The 22,804-nt window shown below is 36.4% G+C and overlaps 1 protein-coding gene across 14 annotated transcripts in view; it reads left to right on the forward strand.

Moving 5' to 3' along the window:
* The first annotated feature begins 12,701 nt into the window (after positions 1–12,701).
* Positions 12,702–22,804, forward strand: part of LOC113060651 (gephyrin) — a 78,067-nt gene continuing 67,964 nt past the window's right edge. For 5 of the 14 annotated variants that reach the window (XM_026229749.1, XM_026229754.1, XM_026229751.1 and 2 more), the window contains exon 1: positions 12,813–12,876. In XM_026229749.1, coding sequence (XP_026085534.1) covers positions 12,813–12,876 — 64 coding nt within the window. Of the gene's footprint in view, positions 12,877–22,804 lie in introns of all 14 variants that reach the window. The other 9 variants (XM_026229742.1, XM_026229744.1, XM_026229748.1 and 6 more) reach the window with 8 other exon arrangements.

Below are 22,804 nucleotides of genomic sequence, written 5' to 3' on the forward strand. Positions count from 1 at the left end.
ATGTATTCCAAAGAGCCATGTTATAAATAGGTTTTGATGCATTTTAATCCCGTTTTAAATTATATGTCTGATGAAATACATGAGTCAAGAAGGAAATATTATTAATCAAGACCGGCATTGCTTAGGGTTCCTTCGTCATACTGGAAATTCTCATTTGAGTGAGATTAACTGAACTGCTTTATGAGGGACCATATTTTATGCAATGTGTACTGCAGCTTTTGGCTAAGTCACCTAGCGTATAGAACATTTGCATACTATTTATAAATATACATTTGCATACTATGTATAATATATGTATATATATATATATATATATATATATATATATATATATATATATATATATATATATATATATATATATATATATATATATATATATATATATATATATATATATATATATATATATACTGTATATCCTCTAATTGTATTAAAGCGATATAGAAACACATCTTCTTCCAGGCAGATTTGTAACATTTCCTGTTGATTGGAACATCTTTATTATTGTGCAGATGGTGGAAATGGGAATTTTCACTTCCGAACTATATTCTTTTTTCTTTCTTTTTTCATATTGTGAAAAATGATTAAGGGAATTTGGCTTTTGGGTTACTTCAACAACTCAAAAAACTAAAAAAGTCATTTCTTTTTTCTTTTTTAAATGTGCATTTTACCCCAAATCCAACACTCCTTCAGGGCACAGCCTATCAGGTGGATTGGACCTAAATTCTCTTCAGTATTAAATTGGCAGCTCCTCTCTGATTCATCCTTCGTCTCTCTTTATCTTGATTAACAAGGCCACCATAATTATGCACACATTGGCATTTATTGGGAACAGATGAGGAGTGATACTCTAAATTGAATCTTTTAAAAAATTCCTCAGGCCCATTTCACATAACGCTGCCTCTGTAATGTGACCGTGATGATTAATCAGACGGGGCAGAGATGAGAGGCTGTGCCAGAGAGAGTGATGGATAGGACGGCTGGGCAAGCTTTAAATGGAGTAAGTTCCCCTTCCTGTTGCATGTACCTCATTTCCACATTTAACTTCACATCAACGGTGATTAGCAAAGAGGGATTGATGTGGGACGAGAGTGAGAGAAACAGAGAGCAGGGATGAAAGAAGATAGAAGATAAAGTGAAGGACAAGGAAAGGGACAGGAGAATTGAGGGCGAGGGAGGGAGGAAGTAAGGTGTAAGGATGATGAAATATAGAGATGCAGAGAAGTTAAAAAGAAACCAGAGAGTGCCAAACGTAACAAAACAAGGGTGGAGTCCACAGGCGGATATGAAAGGACCCTTAAATGTGTGTATGGGTGGGTCTGTTTGTGGGGAAGAAAAGAAAAAGTGGGACATGAGAATGCAGAAAGGGAATAATAGGTTATGGAGGACAGACGGATACACTGTTGCTTAAAGAAACGAATCAGATCCAGTCTCATTACAGATACAGATGCCAAAAGATATAAAATAGCCTGGGGTATTTCTACGTCTGAATGAATGGGTGAAGAAATGGATAAATGAGGGTGGGAACAAGAAAGACAATCCATATCTTAATATTGTAGGCTAATAATAGACTTTTTTGTACAATGTGATTAGTGGAGTTGAGAACAGTATAGGGTCACTCTCATACAGTGGCTTTTTTCTGCAATGTGTGTCTTCATGACGTACTGCTGATACACAGCAATTAACAGGAACAATTTTGTCTCTTGGAGTATAATGCAAAATAAACTTTAAAATAAAACATGTCTGAATGCATTTGCCTTTAAAATATCTGTTAATTTGCAAGCCCTCATTTATCACCAATACATTTTAATAGGCTTTATTTACAATCAATAAATAGTGTTTGGTCTTGGTGAAACAGATCTTTTATTTTTATTTTATTTTATTTATCCATACATTAATAAAAATCAATGCACACACACACACACACACACACACACACACATATATATATATATATATATATATATATATATATATATATATTCAAATTGTCTTAAAAGTATATGAATTTCAAATGTATTGTATAGGGTTGAATTAGTTTTGGATCTTTGCTTCACTCCCTTCGCTCATCATGAATTCCACGGGTATCTGTGGAGGTTCTGTCTTTGTGGTAACTAAAACATTCTCAAATAAAAAGTGATTCCTTAATTGCTTTCACACCTGGCTCACACTTTTTTGATTTTGGTGTACTGTAAGGCTTCGGAGAACTCTTTAAACAAACCAAAATGAGGCCTTCACAAGTAAAACAGACCAAAATACAAAAATAGAATCCCCTTTTGAGACCACAGACAGTGTGAATGCAGAGTTAACTGGATACTTTTTCTCATTTATGCTTGGTTTGTTTAAACCACACCCACACAAACTTACACTCAATTTTAAAGTAATGTTATATGTCTGCAACAATGTCAAACAAGGGTGAATTTCACCTTGGTTGTTTGGGAGACATTATTTCCATTTGCACACGCTGTGAGGAGGTGCAGCACAGATTCATTAGAAACTCAATATTCTTTATTTCTCCAGTTTATTCCCATCAGCAACCAAGAGCGACGCGGCACGCTCACGCACGCCCTCATCGTGCATCTCCACGGCAACTCGCAGCCAGGTTAAATCAGTTGTGAGTCTCACTGGGAGAACACACATTATCTCAAATAATTCCTGCCAACTAAAAAGCTTTCTTGTTTCGCTGTGACAGGCACAGAATTGGAGGGAAGCGCTCCATTTGCAAGTATCAAATAATGGGAGCAAACTAAAGCTTGTCTTTTTTCATTTGTCTCCTCTGATGAACTGATAAATATGGTTTAGCCTCTGGAGTATCGTCTTCATTTGGATGCTTCCTGGCTCCCTTGTGTTTGCATTTTGACATGTATGGCCACATGACTTGGCCATGGAAGTTAGCTACAGAGTGTCAGAGCTGGATTGGTTAACACTAATGAACTTCCAAGGAAATGTTTACCAGAAAGGAAGTAGGAAAGAGGCTTCACTGGGCTTGCCTAGAGTACTCAAACACCTGGGCTGTCAAGCTTTCTTGTTACTGTTTGATGGTAATAAAAGACTGCAATGTACTGAGCGAGGGTTTGTCGACATTCCATGTACCTGAGGAAGTGAATGAAATAGTGGGTATGTGATAAAACATGGAGCAGAGGGGAAAAAAACAAGGGGGATGCCTTATGGTGTTTGTTTTTTAAAAAAAAAAAATCTCTGGTTTTACTTTGAAGCATAATTGGCCACTTCACTACAGATGCAACAATTGAGGGTCCCTTTGCTGTTCTGTAAGCCTGCAGAAGCCTGAATATCAAAGAAGATGTAATGGACATCCTCCCCATGGAGATGGAGTGTGTGTGTGTGTGTGTGCTGCATGGAAATATATCATCATCTGTGCAATATGAAAATGCAGTGCATGCGTGCTAATGATTAGAGACCTTTACTACTAAGTCATAGTTGATATAATGTGAACACATGGTAAATCATTTACAACAATTATAAACATTTGCTTAATTGAAAATTCTTGGTTGGATCTTTTTTAATTGATTGCTATTGTTTGTTATTTTTATTATAGGTACAGTAGAGAGATTGCAGGAAATTGTTTGAAGAACACATGGAGAACAAAATCAGGTAGCTAAGTTCAAATGCTTGGCAGGCGCTTAAATTCTGTGCCTCAGTGTTTTGAGGCTGGTTAATAACTACTTATTGACCACCTAGTAATATTGTAGCAAGTGTATAACAACGCTAACACCATAACAGTAACACCTTAACAACTGTGTAGCAAACTAACCAAAATAAAACTCAGGAAACTTTAGTAAGCAATGCCTTGACAACAACTGTCAAAACTATAACAGCTGCATAGCAATGTCTGAAAAACATTGAGAACACCTTAGCAACACCCTGGCTCTGTGCTCTGATTGGCCAGCTATCCAATTTGTTGTGACCGGCAGAATGCTTCCAACATGTGATGAAAAATGTTATGTAACTTAACACTGTGATGCCATGTGCCCTGGCGCGATGAAATAAAACCAATAAAACCCATTACAAACGAGGCATTTGTTGCTTCCAGTGGGGACATAATTACTAATTATAATGACTTATAATGGTTGATATCATGACATAGACATATGGGGGCATTACAACGAGCCGTTTTAGGTAGGCATGGTTAACTCTTAACTTTTATAAAGAATATCTCTTTGGATTTGAGATGTTGAAACTTAATAGATCTTCTTTATGCAACAAGAGCTTTTAACACTCCAAAGAGAAAGGAAAAATTGAAATCGCATCATATGACCCCTTTAACAATAGCCTGGTAACTGCATAGCCATGCACTAAAACTCAGACCACAATAGAAATGCCCTGAAAACAATCAACAAACCTTAGCATCAACATAGCAACTCAAAATACTTTGGTAATGCCATGGCAACTACACAGAACTGCCTAGAAACTACATAGCAATGCATTAAAACTCAGAACACTGTATCAAAGCTCTGGGAACTGTCCACAACACCCTGCATATAAATGGTTTAGCATCTGCTCTAGCATCTGCATGCTTAAACACTTAGAACAGCTTAGCAATGCCCAGCAGCCACCATGTACACCCTAGTAACCACATAGCAATGCACTAAACTTCAGAACACCATAGCGATACCCTGGCAACACCTTAAGCTATCGCATTGTAAAAACAACTAATAAAACAACTTAGCACTACCCTGGCAACCACGGAACAGCATGCTAAAAACACTGGACACATTAGCAACACAATGTGGTGAATTACATGGCAAGCAGCACATTTTCTTCATCTGCTCATCTTTCACTCACTCCCTTTGCTCATCCTTCTTATAAGTCTGAGACTCTGAGATAACTTCTGTAAGAGAGGGAAAGAGAGATAGATTACATGTTGAGGGATAATTGGAGTCACACAGAGATACAGTGTTCATAATTACAGTGCTTACCTCAGTACAGAAGGTTGCTCTCACACTTTCTCAGTAATACAACAATAAAGATCAGAGGGGTGTGTTTTCACAGGCCGAGGCTCATCTTGCGTTATGAGACCTGCACTTGTAACCCAACTATATCTCATAACCACACTCTGGACATAAGAGCAAGCATTCAGACTCGTGAGGTTAGGTGCTTTTCACAGCTCACAGATCACAACATGGCTTTTACTCTCATGTGTCACCCTGTTCACTTCACCAGAATTGTTTTCTCCCTTCTCAAGCAGTTCTTTTACCTCAAAATCTCCAGACTGAGATGCTCCAAATCTCTTCCTTTTGCACACACACTATACACTGTTGGATTGCCGACATTCATCAAAATATCTTCTTTTGTTTTCCAGATTCAGATATTTAAATGTGGATGCCACTAATTTGACATAAAACCATCAAAGATCTTAATTCATCTTAATGTACTTGAGTCATTCAAGGATGGTTGATCATCTCACTAATATTTGGCAGTTTTTATTTCTTATTTTTTCATTATAGTCTGTGAAATAACACTAGTTATGCCCCATTTGCCTTAATGACTGACATTTAAAAAATATATTTTAAAGAGCTTATTTAAAAATGAGGTCATGCCGCTTTTGTTTTATGATCGTGGCACTGTTTCCTCTGTGATATGCCAAAATGGTGGCCGAAGCTGCACAAATAAGTGAAGATGTAACTGGCTGCCATGAACAGGTATTCTGGAGTCATAACCATCCAGGCCCAACACCTTTCTTCAGCACGCTGCTGCCATCTACTGGCTAATCATATTGTTCATTTCAGCGTGGGACTCCAAAATGAGCTTGAAGGAATGTGATGGTGGTGAGCACATCACAATACACTGATGTGTGAACCTTCTGTGTTAACAGTATTTCAGTAAACAAATCTTTTTTTTATCATCTCATAATTAATTTCCATCAGTTAAGCCTTCACGATAGCAGGATGTGTAATTCTGTAAATGCAATGTATAATTTATTCACAAAGCCTTTTAATCAATGGACCATATATTGTTCATGTCCCAAAAACAAGATGCTATAAAAATTCATCTTCTCTCAGCACTTCCTTATATAACACCAGCTGCCATTTTGCACAGTTGCTCGCTTAATAGTTAAATTTTGTTCTGTTGTGCCAAAGAGTCACTGTCTAAACAGACCTCAACACTATGTTATAAAGCCTCAATTAGTCATGATAATAGGATGACAGTTTTGCATTCTGGAAGGGTAATGGCTTGTTTTAATTGTGCATTTGCATGAGTGCGCTCTGGGTGGAGGTGAGAGGTGGGCCTCGTATGAGAAACATTTACTCAGCGCTTGATTACAAAGAATAGACACACTTAATTGTTGAGAATTGAATAATGAGCCTTTATTCTATTTATTGGATTATGGAGCCTTTTAGCGGTCCCCTTGCTGATCGTTTCAAAGGACGCTCAGCTCACACAGTATTGTCTGGTTGGGAGGCATCGGAGGTGAGCAGGTCTTTGGAGACGGATGAGCACAAATTAATTTGAGTTTTGATACATGTACAGTATATTACAAAACCTCACCACCTGCCTACATTAAACATTCAATGCAAGTTAACTACAATAACACAAGTCTGAGCTGAGAAATTGAACGCTGTTAAACATTTATAACCATTTATTACCAAATCAACTTTGGCAGCCCTAAAATACTCTACAAGATATTAAATAAGCAGAAACTGAACCAAAACTTTCAAAAAAAGAAAAGTTTATGAATCAGAAAATACCATTTGGTATTTGTCACTCAGTGTGATTATGCTCTGGGTTTCTATCGAATCTTAATACTCAAGAAACATAAATATAGGCCTGGTTTCACAGACAGGGCTTAGACTAAGCCAGGATTAGGCCGTAGTTCAAGAATAGGACATTTAAGTAATTTTTATAATCGTCCCTTAGAAAAAACATCACTGGTGTCCACCTTGAGACTAAACGAAGGTATTGATATATTTTAAGATCAATTAGTGCAAGTTTCTTTCAGTTTTCTTTCAGTCTGGGACTAAGCCTTGGCTTAAGCCTTGTCTGTGAAACCGGGGGAGAGATTCACTTCAGTCTGAAATTTTGCTATTGAATTGCATTGCAAGAGATTTTTCTGAGCATTTTCACTTGGATCTGGTGATGCAGGTATTGAGTTACTGTGCATTATCTTTGTCGCTTGATTAAAATGAATATCATTGTGTCAGAGCATGTAGAGTACAGTGTGAAAATTGTGTATTGTTAGTGTGAAGATGTGTGATGACAGCCGCCGGTTCCATCTAAAACCCTTCCCCCTTTACCTTCCGCTGCTCAGACAAATCAATGGCAAAATGAATTCTGATTAACCTAAAGCTCTCTTTTTTTTGTGGTCAGCGCAATGTCCAGCAGTGGATGTTTGTCTCGCTGGCTGTAATGCGTCTAAAATCCAGTTACAAAGAAACCGTAAAACACGCTAAGATGAAAAATGAATCTGGAGAGCGTTACGCTTGCTAGAGCTGTTTGGCGAGGCAGGCCGATGCTTGAGCGCAAACTCAGTTAGCTTGTACCTGCTAGAAACGCACATTACCGCTGACATTAGCATAAATGAGTTATCGATTCTCATTGAAGTTAACCTTCAGTTCTGTCTTCAGTGTGTGGAATTTGCCGAAGTGGACCGGAGAGCTTGTGTGTGTGAGCCAGTGACAGTAATGAAGATGTGACCTTTCGGGTTGATCCCTCCTGCCCCTGACAACCCTCCAACGAGCCACTCACCCCTACACGTGCATTTTTGTGTCACATTGTCATCCGTTCCATTCCCAGACATGTAGCTTTCTTTCACGAGCTGTCAGCGAACACTTCTCTCAGCTCCTGCCTTCTCAAGTTCTTGACAGGAATTTTTGAAAGCCTGTCTAAAAGGCATAAGCCAGTGTCCGTCCCGTCACGAGGAAGTGGGATAGGGAAAAAAAGTGATGAAGGATGGGTTGGGGAGGGGGACATGGAGTGGAGACTGACCAACGAGGAGAGGAGATCAGTAAATAACAGTCACCCCGGGGGCCGTGTCTGGGGTGTCTCCTCATTTTGCCCCCAGTCAATTTAATTTAAATGTAAATTTCAGGGATGCGTGGCGTTTAAAGGCTTACATTAGCAAAAAGGGAAAAGTTAATGAATGTATTTCAATCTCTGTAACCACACAGCCTTGCTCATTTACCTCCCGGAAAATATATGAGCAGCGCTGCTCGAAATTGGGACTGGGGTAATATACTTGCTCTCCAACAGCCCACTTAAACACAGTCCATCATCTCTGGTTATGTGAAGGCTGTGTTTGAGTTTGATTGTACTGTATTTTAACGTGATGATGATATTACTGTTGCATTTTAGAATGAAAACCATAAAGAAATATCCAGGTCAAAAACCCTAAACCAAATAATTTTTCTTTACACATTTTACGTTATTACTGATGTACAGTATCTGGTATGGTCTCTTTCATTATATAGTACATTAGTGATGATTGTTATTTCATTATTGTAATTTTTTGTTAATGTTAATAACATTTAAAGGCAGCAGTACAACAAATGCTATCGTGATCAAGAAATACTTATTGTATTATACTAATATTCAATATTTAAATCTATAAAATGCACCATATAATATACAAATCACAAAAGATTTATATGCACTGCCGGTCAAAAGTTCATGAAGGATCGTGTGCCTGTGAGGACTGGAGTAATGGCTGTGGAAAATTTTAGCTTTGCCATCACAGAAAGAAGTTACATAAAAAAAAAAAAAAAAAAAAAAAAAAATATATATATATATATATATATATATATATATATATATATATATATATATATATATATATATATATATATATATATATATATTAAATTGTAATACCATTACACAATATTATTGTTTGTACAGTACAATATAAAACTAAATAGAAATATAAATGACATAAGATCTAAATGATAACATGTAATTTGAAAATAACAAATAAGTTAATTAAATAATATTTCTTTGCTTTAGGGGAAAATGTAACCTGGACACCTGTTCATGAGCTTCACCTAACTACCCTGACGAAGCATATTTTCAGTTTCGGATGCAGATGTCTCCAACTGGGTTCTTAATTAGCGTAAGCAACTAAATGTCACTGCTTGTCCTTCATCTACAGAAGGTTTAGCTGTTGAACAGTATGGCTGTGGTGCTGCACCAACTATAACCAGCACTACCCAGCCTGGACCAGCAATTCATGCAAGAAAGAGAGAAAGAGAGAAAGAGAGGGGAATGCTGAAAGACATGGGTGACAAAGACAGAGGGATTGAGAGGATGGGGGAAGGTGAGGGTACGGACGAGCGGAGCGGTCTTAAGAAGAGGGTTCACAGGCTAGTGCCTACTTGGAATTCAGGTTGGTTAAAATTCTGTCTGCATACAGTATGTGTGAATTGGAGAGCTGTCTCATCTGAGAGTGCTAAGGCTTTCCTCACAGAGTGCCAACAGCAGGGAATGTTCATGTCAGCTGTAGCAAGAGGCCTTCCTGTGTAACTGCATAACACACACACACACACACACACACACACACACACACACACAGTAAAGTGGATGAGGGTCGTGCACACACTGAAAGATACTGTCAGAGAGTTCTGGAGTAAGAGCTATAGAGTAAAATCTGTCAAATGCTCATTTTCCTGCACCTCTCACATACAGTATGTATATAATGTGTGGGTGTATCTTCCACCTCAGGCACTTTGTTTTTACATCCCAGGGTTTATTTTTATCGAAGTGTATTACAATTTTAATTATAGTTTTTTATTTATATTTTTATGAAGGTCATATTATAACTTCCTTGGAAACATTTTACCTAACTTTAACTTTACCCTAGATGTATTGTTTCATACTGTACTTGTCACAGACTTCCTATCTTTAACAATGAAAATTATGCTGTAAATTACATGCTTAAAATGTGATAGTTAAACAAGAGTGAAATAAACACAAACCATTCCAATATTTATTGTGTGAAACTTATTTATACCACAATTTCATACACAGTTCAGTGCTATATTAGTATTATTGAGACACTCTTATAATTTTTATTCATATTTTGAATCTAAAATTTAAATGCAAACAGAAAACATAAAAATACAAAATTATTTGTATGTTTTCTGTTTGCATTTAAATTTTAGTCAAAGGTTTGTTAATTTAGAGTGTGTGTGTGTGTGTGTGTGTGTGTGTGTGGTCCTGGTATTCCCTATGTTACGGGGACCAAATGTACCCACAAGTATAGTAATACCAGTACATTTTGACCCTGCGGGGAAATTTTTTTGTCGCTGTAAGGAAATAAGCTTACAAATCATACAGAATTTAGTTTCTTTTAACATCTAAAACAGCAGAGGGGTAGGTTTAGGTGTAGGGTTGGAGTAAGGGGACTGAAAATAGTTTATACAGTATATATATAAAAATAAATAACCTATAGAATGTCCACGTAAAACATGGAAACTCAATCTGTGTGTGTGTCTATATAGTTTTCATGCATTTTTATTTTTATTTTTAGTTATTTTAGTACATCAAGTTAAACCAAACTGAGACAAGCAATGTTGCCTTGGCAACTAGCTGAAATTATTATTATTATTTTTTTAAGCATTATAATTTTTTATGGTTTTAATTTTAGTCTCAGTTTTGGTCCTAGTTAAGACGTCATTTGTGAAATTATGCAAAACGTGTGAAAATATTATTTAATTGTGTGTTGTTTTTAGAATATGATACAAAAAAATAAAAATAAAAATAACTCCAAAAATGTTAAAATGTACAGTAATTTCCATCATTTTCACCACAATTCATTTGGGAGCGTGCCAGCCCCTACAGTCAATAGTGTTTGCATTTAATTTATATATTTTAGACATGAAAGTAGAGATTGCATTTCTATTCTGGGTTTTATTTTGCTCTCTGCCAGCAGAAAACAGCTGCTCATTTTGTTGGTTTGAGCTTGTTGCCAATTAAGAATGCTTAAATAATGACCTGCAGAGAGCCGTTGTCCTCCTAGGAGGCCTGTGCTGACGTGCTGACTTTACACTCAACTCCAGTAAAGTCTCACATCCTGCATGGGGTTACATGGTGAGTGCTGATCTAGATTTAGCTGTGCTTGGATGAAAATCTTTTGATGATCCTTGCAACAGCAGAAAATTGTTACTTCTAATAACACCAAACATTCATGTCTATTAATGGACAAGACCCAAGCTTCCCCACTGCCTTCACTGGTATTTCCCTTAATGCTCTTGTGAACATGTTAATAAAGCTGAAGTGTTTCTACTGGAGCTCTGCACCTCAGTGCCAGATGTAGCTTGTGATTCTATGATGCAATAAAGTGTGTAATTAATTTCTAATACAGGTACCAACTCCCCTGGATCCGTCCCACACTGACACTCCAATAATATCATCACTAAACATCAACCCTTAAAGGAATATTCCAGGCTCAGTACAAGTTAAGCACAATCGGCAGCATTTGTGAAATATATTACCATAAAAATTCATTTTGACTCATCTCTTCTTTCTCTGTACTTACAGTGCAAGTGAAGGGGCCACTTTTTGAAGGATTTAAAAGCATATATGTGAAGCTTTTATTTTTTAAAACCGTAAATTTTACATTAATTCTTATCTAAAAAAATTGCATGTTATCCATAAGATGTAGTATATTTATATCATAATTTTTACAATAATTTAAGGGTTTATGGAGTTGCATTGTCTTGACAGTTAAGTTTAATAAAATTATATATATATATATATATATATATATATATATATATATATTATATATATATATATATATATATATATATATATATATATATATATATATATATATATATATATATATATATATACAAACAATAAACATTATATATTCTTATGTATACACTAAATACAATAATTATGCAGATAGTTCAAAGAGGAAAAGTTAGAAAGTAATTCTTCACACTAAAATCATACATATTGTCTGAATCTTGTAGCTTTGTAGCGTTTTATAAAATACATTTTAGGGGGAGTTTGTGAATTTTGGGGACAATTGTACACTAAATAAATATCCTGTTAAATAAAAAAAAAAAAAAAAAAAAAAAAAAACTGGCAGTTGGTTGCAAGAAATTCACCCTAAAAATACAGTGACAACATAATCATACATTTTATTACGTCATATAATGTTAATACATACTCCTAAAATCTACTTTTTACCTTGACTTTTTCTTTGACCATTTCAGGAAGCTCTGAATATGTCTGTGATATATTCATATTCCTAAATTAGTAGGAGGGCTAAACAGGGGACACATGGTGAAATATGTGAGCTATTGCTGAAACTTTCAAATGCCAAAGGCCACAGAAAAATGGATGTCATGTTAACGTTAACAGATACGACTTCTGATTAAAAAAAGTAATGCAAAATAAATAAATAATATCAAGTAAAATTAATAAATGCTATAGAAATAGCCTAGGCCTAGTGCATTTTTAGTTCGTTAACTAATTAACTAATGTTAACAAATGAAACCTTATTATAAATTGTTACCAAATGTTTAAAATGAAATGGGGTGGTGATAGAGGATAAAATACATGTACATTACGTTGAAACACAATGTATGACCACTAATTACAGTCACATTCATGGAAGAGAACACGTTGTAGTGGATAAACCCTTCATAAACTTCGTAACGTTTGTCATTCTCCAACGTTAAGAAAAAAAAATAATAATAATAATTTGCGAATAAACTGTAGCCAAACCTTCAGTGTCGTGTTCGGAGTTCGGCTGCTCTCGCCTGACTCCTCCCCCCGAGTTCGATGCGCTCGTCTCTCGGCTCTGATCAGGCTTGTCAGTGCGGGCGAGAGCGCTGTTAAACATGGCGTCGGACGGGATGATTTTAACCAACCACGACCACCAAATCCGAGTTGGAATATTGACAGGTAAATACAAAATGACACTAGCTCCTTTTACAGCTCGTCGCTCGTGCTGGTCCTGCCCGCTGTTGTCGTGCCGGTGCTGATTCCTATCTGAGCGAGTTCTGCCCATCTATTGCTCGCGGTCCTCGACTCATTTGCAAAAGCTGTGCGTTTATTTATCTATATATTCTCATATTGATTTTATACGTTTATGTTATTATGTATCCGGCTGTATGAGATCTGCCTTTGGTCTGTCATGCAGCACAGCTCAGTGTCAAGACAACAGTTTGTGTGATGAATTATTCATAGCTTGTACGCAAGACATCCAAATAACATAGAGCAGATCGTTGGCAAACCTCTGTCAATGAACCCTCCGATCACTGCTATATGTCTGTTTATGGTCATATTAACATGTGTGTTTGCTGAATAGTGTTGTTATGTAGAAACGAGTTGGTATTTGGAGTTGGTCACGCAGTGTTTTTTTTCTCTCTCTCATGGATTTCTGCACAGCAGCATCTCAGCTTCAGGTTTGCTTTGAGGCTGCATATGCACACATGCACGGTGAGATTTAAATATGTACAGCGTCTCGTGCAATAGATAGATCCACTCAGGAATGCACTTTAAACACGACTTTAAGGGTAACCGATAATGGCTTTCACTATTCACGCGATTTAGTGGTCTTCTCCTGTAGGCGTTTGAGTCGTCTTCATAGATCGCCACCCCAATTTAGTCTAAAGACGGGAATGGGGCAGACGACTTCCTGTTAAATATCGCTGCTGTAGCTTCCCATCGGGAACAAGAGGAATGATAGATGAAAAGCGATGTCCGATTTGTCAACGAATCGTTCTTTTTTTGAGTCAGATCTTTGTAATGAATCTGTTTACAGTTGGAGGATGAAACTCGTTCGTTCGAGTTGGATTTGATCGACTTTTCCGACTGTATTTATGGAACTCTGCACATTATTTATAAGCGAGACATTTTCGAAAAATTGTTCTCGAATCAGTGAGTTAATGAGTCAGAATCGCTCAGACTGAATCTGAATCATTAACTCACTGATTCGAGAACCATTTTCCGAAAATCTCTTGCTTATAAATAATGTGCAGAGTTCTATAAATACATTTGCAACTTAATTATGTGCCGGTTATATCAACATGCATAAACGGCAGCCACATTAGCAAAATTTCAGTAAAAATCCGCTGAAAAAAGGGGGTTCACTTGTCTTTTGTCAATAGTTTGGCAAAGTGAAATATTTTCTGTTGCTCATCTCTGCTAATTCGTGTGACCAACTTGAACCTGCAGCAAAATCTGTGTAGGGAAGTTTTTCACACCCATTTTCCCAATTGTGTGGGTTCCTGCTGAAAATGGCCCTATTTCACAGCAGCACATTTAAAGAGTTTTTAGTTTAAATTAATTTTTTTTATTTAAAACAAAACAACAACCACCACCTTTTCATGGATTTTGTAAATTTTGAATTCTAGCTACAACAAACCGAAGTGGGACACATTAAATCACTATAATAACCTTTATTAACAGAATGTACCTTAATAAACAGCATCATATGCATATAGATGGTCATACTGGAAGGTTTCAGAGCATGTAATATACCACTACCGGACGTTATGGATCACATGATAATGTAAACAAATCATTGAATCATTTTGTGAATTGGTCTTTGTAACCAACTGCTTAAAGGAATCCAGTTTGTGGAAATGAATTGGATTTCCCATCACAAGTGATGAAATGCACACATTGACTGAATGGAAATGTCAGTGACTTTGCAGTGTGTCACATGTTCATGACATTTGTCTCGGTGTGTTTCCGCGAGCCTATTCCGTGAGCATGCGCCTCTGAGATGCTTTTCGTGAGAGGACATGGTATAAAACATTGTGGGAATTATCCTCCCCCCATCATACACACCCCTGTATAAGCATGACTGCTGGCCGAGGGTGCTGTCCACTGTTTTCTGGTGCTGAAATGCCATCAGCCTCATATTTGTGCTTTTCACAACATTTTCCTCAGCTGTGTGGAGCCATAAGAGAGAAATATATGAGAGGAGGTGAGAGGGATTTTCCCGAGGATATTATACACACCCCCTTTCATTTTTTTCTTATACTAATGTCAGCTGATCTAGTCCATCATTAGTCGCAGTCACGCCTAGCCCTTCTAAGAGATTGGTTAGCATGCCTGCACTGTGTAGGGGCATTTCGTGGAAGCGCACGCTTATTGATGAGGAACTCTCTCTGTGTGTGTGTGTGTGTGTGTGTGTGTTCAAAGGAGGCAGGGAGGGAGTGAGAGCGAGTATGAATGCCTTAGAGTGAAACAAAAATGGGACCAAGTACATACCGTAGCACTACGGAACGTGCATACTTAATAGTGAGCAAGCGATACATTACCTTTTCTGTTCAGCTATGCATGGAAAAGCAAAAACCTTTTGACCCCTTGTTTGAGATGTTGTAAATTGGTGAAATAGAATCATGGCAGGGGCTTCCAAATGTGTCTTAGTCTAAAAATAAGTGTCCAAAACGTTTAGACTATGTATTAAAATTGCATGTAAATAGAATCTAAATCAGAAACTATTGATTTTGTGCTATTCAAAGTTGATTTGTTTTGGTGTTTATTTTTAGGGTAGCAGGCAAGACAGAGTCTGCATGCACTGCAGATTTCAGAGCGGTTTCCAGGCAAATGTTATCATTGTTCTGAGTGCTGTCTGGTATTATGAATGTTTTACATATAACTTTCATAGCCTGGATCATTTTAGGGGGAAAGATTGAATGAACACAAAGGATGGATACAGGATTCTCTGGATCCTCAAGGTTTTGGTTGAATGCTGAGCTCAGAGGCTTTAATTTTTGGGAGGGTGTTGCTTTTGGTTTTCATAGAACAGTAAAATATTTGTGTATCCTACAAACCGCCTCCCTGAAGGGGATTGTGATATTGGACTGAATTTGTTGTGTTGTAAATGCCATATATTTACTGCATTCATCAGGTTTGCTCAACCAAGCGTTTTTCATTCTGATTGCTTCAGCTGTAGTTACATGCTATGGAGGGTCAGACACATCTGTTGGTAAGTCGATGGTTCCTCTTTGAAATCTGATACATGAAATGACACATAGAGAAAAAGTGCTAGCTTTTCGATCATTTCCTCTCCAGCTCTCATCTTTCCGTTCAAAGGTTCCAGCATCAGAGTTACATTCACGGCTGTCAGGGCTTGTCTCTGAGGTGTTCAGCATGATCCTCCCGTGTGGGCAGGGCTCCTCCTTCTGAACAGCTGTCGTGCTTCAACGAATAAACTGAAGTAAGGTGCATTCCCATCTCTGATAGGCTATATTTCCTCTAACACAGGAAATGATTGAGTTCTGGAATTTAGTATGGTCTCAGTGGTTTTTTTCCCTATGGAGTCCCACACATGGCATGCTGGGGGAAAAATGAAAATAAATAAATAAATTGTGGCCACAAATGAAGAATTCTTAGAATCATTATAATAATACTCAATGTGTTACATCAATATAAGCACAAAGTGGTGTTCTCTAAACCAAAAGTTCAGCTTAGTGGTTGAATATCTTTTGTGTAGATGATCTTGATGATCAAAATGTGTAAATATCATAAACTTTGTTGGTCTTTGTTGAGCTTTTTATGCTGTTGATGCAAAAGACAATAGAACACATCCTATAGGCTCTTTGATGAAGGAACCAAGGTGATTCTAATTTCCAGGTTGACATATAAAAATACATAATCCCTGCATGACAATTTATTATACCCATTCATAACAATGCATCATAGCAATCCATTAAATTGTGTAATCGTTGCATTGAATTTTTATGACCAGTCACCTGTGAGCTGCTCCTGCCCTATCCACCCTCTTGAGATCCACCTTCAGATGTAGTTCCTCATGGCCACTGTGATGTCAAAGCATGTTAACACCCTTGTGAAGAGTATCTTTGTGCTACCACTCAAGCAGCTCTCCAAAAGTTTAGACTTCAAGTCCTGTTAACCCCTCCTGGAACCCTCAGGTGGTGAAGGAGCAGACACTTGAATAGCAATTGGGAACTCATATGCCAGACTTAAAGGCAGTGGAGGACCTTGTATTTGAAAGACATGGGCCTCTGCCAAGATCTAATCTCAGTTGAACGTCAACAGTTGCTATTAATAAGCCTTAATGAAAGATAGTTCTGATGTCGGTCCCCAGGTATCGTTTCGAAGCCATCAGTATTGAATTACAGGGGCATAATTTCATAGGTGTTGGAAATCAGCTTGGAGAATGTAGATAACAGCTTTTTGGTCAGTGTTTTCAGAACGACTCATGTACTAGACATCAAATCAAAGCTAAAGACAAATGTGTTGCTTTTATGTAGTGGTTTATGCGAGTACTCCTTTCTATGTAGACACGGATGACATTTTTCTGGATTTATGCTCCTCGTTCTGTGACTGTAGTTACCCTTTGGGTGTGTAGAGGACAAATGACTACAGCTTGATGTGTGTGTGTGTGTGTGTGTGTATATACCACAGAAACATAAGGGTGTGTTTGTGCATATTTTTGAAGATCACTATCAATTTTTGAAAGTTAATGGGTCAGACTTTGGACCTACTTTCACTTAACACTATATATCATCGGTGTTTTGCCTTAAAAATCTCTAAGCATCATGCTCAGGCATATACTGGCCATCAGGAGCACTGGGACATTCCCAATGAGGATCAGTCACCCATACTGATGAAAGTGCATTGTGCTTCTGTCATGATGTAAAGTGACAAACAGTGCAAGTTGCTTGATTCATTCAGAAGTGACACAGAGTTGTGTTATACAGTCGTGTGATACGAGAACATTAAATGCTGGCTGAAAACAGCCACAACAATGTAAACGACATAACGAGGTAAACTAGAAAATGGCAATACATATTACAAGCTTGTCAATTCAGCACCATAGTAATTTAACTTGCAGTTATTAACACTGTTTTTGCAGAAATGTTTATTATAAATGTTACTGTTATTACTTATATTAAATATTAAATATTGGGGAATATTTTACTTTTATATAAGTTGTTTTTGTAATTTCTACGTTTAGTTTTTTTTTTAATGACATTCCATAGTTTATTAATACTTATTATTTATTTTAAAAACCATATAATCGCGGTAAAGAGGACCATGGTTTTACTTGTTGTGAACTACTTTTACTCAAACAGTACACTGACTGAACTGCTGTGAAGAGAACTGTAGATGAACGGTTTACCCACGCTCATAACATTAACACAGAATCAGTTCAGAATCAATCACCAAAAGAATCAGTTCGGTTCAGACGCTCTGTGTGTCGGTCTGCTTCACGCTGAATCACACATGCGCAGTATCATCAGCTCCTCGGTTCTTGAATCGGACGCGTCTGACAGAAACGGTTCTTGACTCGAGAAGAGTCAATCTTTCGTTTGTTATCTGGCTCGGCTCGGTGTTCATCTTCAGTTCTCTCTTCACAGCAGTTCAGTCAGTGTACTGTTTGAGTACATGAATTACTCCAGGATATTGGTTTGTTTGAACTCAGAGGGAGTGTCAGCCACATAAAAGTTAATAGCTTAAGTCATTTGTGGATTAATGCATATTGGAGACGCGGACCGTTTTAAACGATTCAGTTCGATTTGGTGAACTGGTTCAAAAAGCTCAGGTTACATCGAATTAATCGTTCGCGAACCGCACTAAACTGCAGTGTTTTGAACTCACTCACAACAGACACGGAAGAGAAGACAATGATGAATAAAGTCGTAGTTTTTGCTATTTTTGGACCAAAATGTATTTTCGATGCTTCAAAAAATTCTAACGGACCCTCTGATGTCACATGGACTACTTTGATGATGTTTTTCTTACCTTTCTGGACACGGACAGTAGACCGTACACACAGCTTCAATGGAGGGACTGAGAGCTCTCGGGCTAAATCTAAAATATCTTAAACTGTGTCCTGAAGATGAACGGAGGTCTTACGGGTTTGGAACAACATAAGGGTAAGTTATTAATGACATAATTTTTATATTTGGCTGAACTAACCCTTTAAGTAATTTGTGGATTAGTGTGTACTGGGGACGCGAACCCGTTCAAATGATTTAGTTCGATTTGGTGAACCGGTTCGACCTGGACATCCGGACATCACTTGATGAGACAAAACCAATAAAACCTTTTACAAACGAGGCATTTGTTGAATCCAGTGGGGACATAATTACTTTTTATAAAGAATATTTCTCTGCATTTGAGACTTAAAGTCTTTGCAACTTTACAGATCCTTCATTATGCACCAAGAGCTTGTAATACTCCAAAGAGAAAGGAAAAAATTGAAATGGCATCATGTGACCCCTTTAAGTTTGTTGCATTTGCTGTGAGTTGAGTAATATCTATCATTATTTGTTTCTGTCTTGTTTTAAAATTGATTCATTTACTACCCCAATTTATACGGTTGCCTAGCTGTCATACAGAAAGCTATTGACCAATCGAAAGCCATTCTTGTTCTGGTAACCTCACTATGCCAAAGGTATCTTCAATTTAGCAGATTATTATTCTGTTCCATCGAGGGATTTCTGTCCAGATGTGAGTGCAATGAAATTGCATGCTCATGATAAATCCACTGCAGTTGTTATCTGCATATGTTTAGAGCTCCGATCTCTCAGCATGGGCACAAGAATTTCTTTTTGAAGCGGATTATCTTTGAGGCATCTCTCTGCCGTTTAGAAAGCCATAGCTTGTACTGAGATATATACTTAAAGTAAGTCTCGGTTATAGTGTAACCCCATGGCAATGAAGTATTCTTTGAAATGCCTAAGGGGCCCACTTAGTCCGGCTAGTACAGACTGAATTGAAATTGAAGGGTCTGTATGCAAGTCCTACACACAGATTTACAGTTAAACATTAGGTAGCTAAGATATTTCTTTATTATGGCTTTTATTTTAAATAAAGACATTCTTTCATGCAGTTCTGTTATTTTGCCTATTATTTTAAATACATGCTTAAATATTACAATATTCTATAAGCTATGCATTATTTTTGAAAATGGTTTACCTAAAGACATTCTGACATTCTAGCTTGTTTTATTTTGACTTTTACATTATAAAGATGTGTGCATGGGAAAGTGATCTTATTTATTTATTTCACGTAATTATATATGATACAAACATGTTTTTATTACTTTTTTTTTTTTTGCATATACACTTGTCTTTTTATTTTACATAAAACATGCTGACGTCAAATTATTACTTATTTTACATCATTTTGCATTCATGCCTGTCTCTGTGTCAAATAAGTGCTACAAGAAAAATAATTTTGCTGGCAAGCATTAATATTATTCTGCATATAGATATGGTTTTACATAAATATGTGCTAACATGATTACATGATCAATCAAAAATTATTATTTTGGCTCTTATTTTACATAAATTATGCCTTAATGCTAAATTATTTAATTTTCACCTCTGTTTTATTTTAAATAAAAGCCAGAATAAATATTTTTTTTATAAGCATGCCTTCACAAAAGTCAAAATTATTTATATATTTATTTATTTTGGACATTAATTTGTTTAACATGACATGGAATCGAATAAGTTATTTATTATTTTTCACATTTATACATTAAATTAAATTCAATTCAATTTATTAAAACGTTTACCATGTCTTCTTTGTCAAACTCCTATGACTGTTAAACATATTTTACCGGATTGCACAATTTTTGTTAAAGTTTTTGTTTTCTATTAATCTTAAATGTTTAATGTCGTTTTTTTGTTGATTGTATAACTTTTGTTATTCACTTTGTTCTTGCCATGAAGAAGATAGCCTTGCTGCTCTCATGGCATTGAAGAAAATAATTATACTTGCATGCAAAATTAACATTGTATAATTTCCACCATGGTTTTATCATTGTTTAATTACACACTTACTGAAGACTTATTTTCTTACGAAGGTCCTCTGGTTTAGATCTCCCACTCTCCCACTTTGCTATTGGTTGCCCTGCTGACTGACAGTTCTCCTGTCCTCTTGCAGTGTGTTCCAGCAGGGTTGGCTCCAAGGCCTGCCTCTATTTCCACACCACAAGCTCCATTCATAAATGTGTAATGGCTCATGAACGTGTTGGCTCTGTGTCTGTGTCCTGCTGGGGATTTGGAGCAGTGGGAAATATGATCCAGCAGGACATTTATACCATGCCGTCTAGCCTATGCTTCACTTCCCACTTACACTCGGAGTGTGTGAATTCATTGCAGTTGGTGTGTTGTTTGACCCTCAAACAGCCAGACAGGCCTGTATGCTCACATAACAGACACCAAAGTTCAACTTTTTTTAAAAGGAATATTTTTCAGAAAATAAAAATTTGCTGGATGTACTCAGGCCATCCAAGAGTTTGCTCACCAGTGGATCCTCTGCAGTGAATGGGTGCTGTCAGAATGAGTTTAAACAGCTGATGAACACATCACAATAATTCACAAGTAATCCAAATGTCTCCAGTCCATCAATAAACGTCTTGTGAAGTGAAAAGCTGCATGTAAGAAGCAAACACATATTTTTGTTTTATAGTGTAGCTTCTGGCCAAAATGCTAGTCAATAATTCATAATATTTCTACCTCAAGTCAAAAAGTCAATCTGCTGTCATATTTGTTTAAAACTGTTTTAGCCAATATAAAGCCAATATTTCTTTATTTTTTTATGTTATTAATATTTAAGAAATGTTAAATATTTATTTAATAAACTATTTTTTAAATGGATTAGAAAAAAAAAAAAAAAAAAAAAAAAAAAAAAAATATATATATATATATATATATATATATATATATATATATATATATATATATATATATATATATATATATATATATATCACACACACACACACACATACACTTTCTGTTTTATTATTTTTTTCTAATTCCGTTTTAACTTTTCTGGATTCTTTTTTTTCTGTTTAAAATTTTCTCAACTCATTTGTAATGGTTCAATTAAACTGTATTAATCAACAGCATGTCTAATTAATTAAAATTTTAAACTTTTCATTTTCACAAAACTTTATTTTATTTTTTGGCGAACAAAAGGGGATTTACCATTAAAAATGAAACATGAAAATAATGTTCTGTGATTATTCCTTAAAAGATACTTTTTAGTACTTGTAGTAGTAGTAGTAGGCTATGTACATTATGCTGAACAATAGTAATACATTTCTGGCAAATACTTAAAAGATCTAAAGACTTAATACCGGCAAAATACCGGACTTTTATTTTGACTGGTTAGTGTGAATACCTTCTGTGTATGTGATATGACGCTAGTTTTACTCAAATCAAATGGTCAAATGCTCATGAAGTGACTCTCAGAGCAGTTCTTGAGATGTTCTTCATGTGTTTCTGTCCTCATTCCGTGCGACGACAGACGCTGAAATCACTTCGAGCATCACGCGCACTTCAGTGTGTGTAAAAAAACAAAGCCATGCTTCTGCGCCATTCATTAACACAGACACGCAGAGCATGCAGGATTCATATTTAAATAGACTTTTCTGGCTAAATATTTACAGATATTAGTCCATATCGCTATTTGATTAAGTACAATGACCTACTTTGGATTAATTAATTCAAAATTTGACAAATTCCGTGACATTCCGCACTAAACTGTAAATTCTGTTTTTATGACTGGATTCCGCGATTCTGTCTGCGTTTTCTGCATCGTGGAAATCATAGAGCCCTATTATTCTAAGTTGTTTCAATAGGAGCGCTAAAAATAGGTTGAGATCCATTTCAGTATGACAATATAACAGTGTAACAAGATATAATTCATGTTAGATTATGACATTTATTTCAGAGACCTCATGCTTTTTTCGGCTCTAAATGGACAAGCAATGACCTTTGGCCTCCTCTGTCCCATGATGCCCTGAGAGCTGGCCTTGAAATGGTATATTTTTCACTCTGGCCCCTTGCTGATTAAATGGATCTCTGAAGGGGTTCATGGCTGGTCA

This window comes from Carassius auratus, chromosome 42 (assembly GCF_003368295.1).
Source record: "Carassius auratus strain Wakin chromosome 42, ASM336829v1, whole genome shotgun sequence".
NCBI lineage: Eukaryota > Metazoa > Chordata > Actinopteri > Cypriniformes > Cyprinidae > Carassius > Carassius auratus.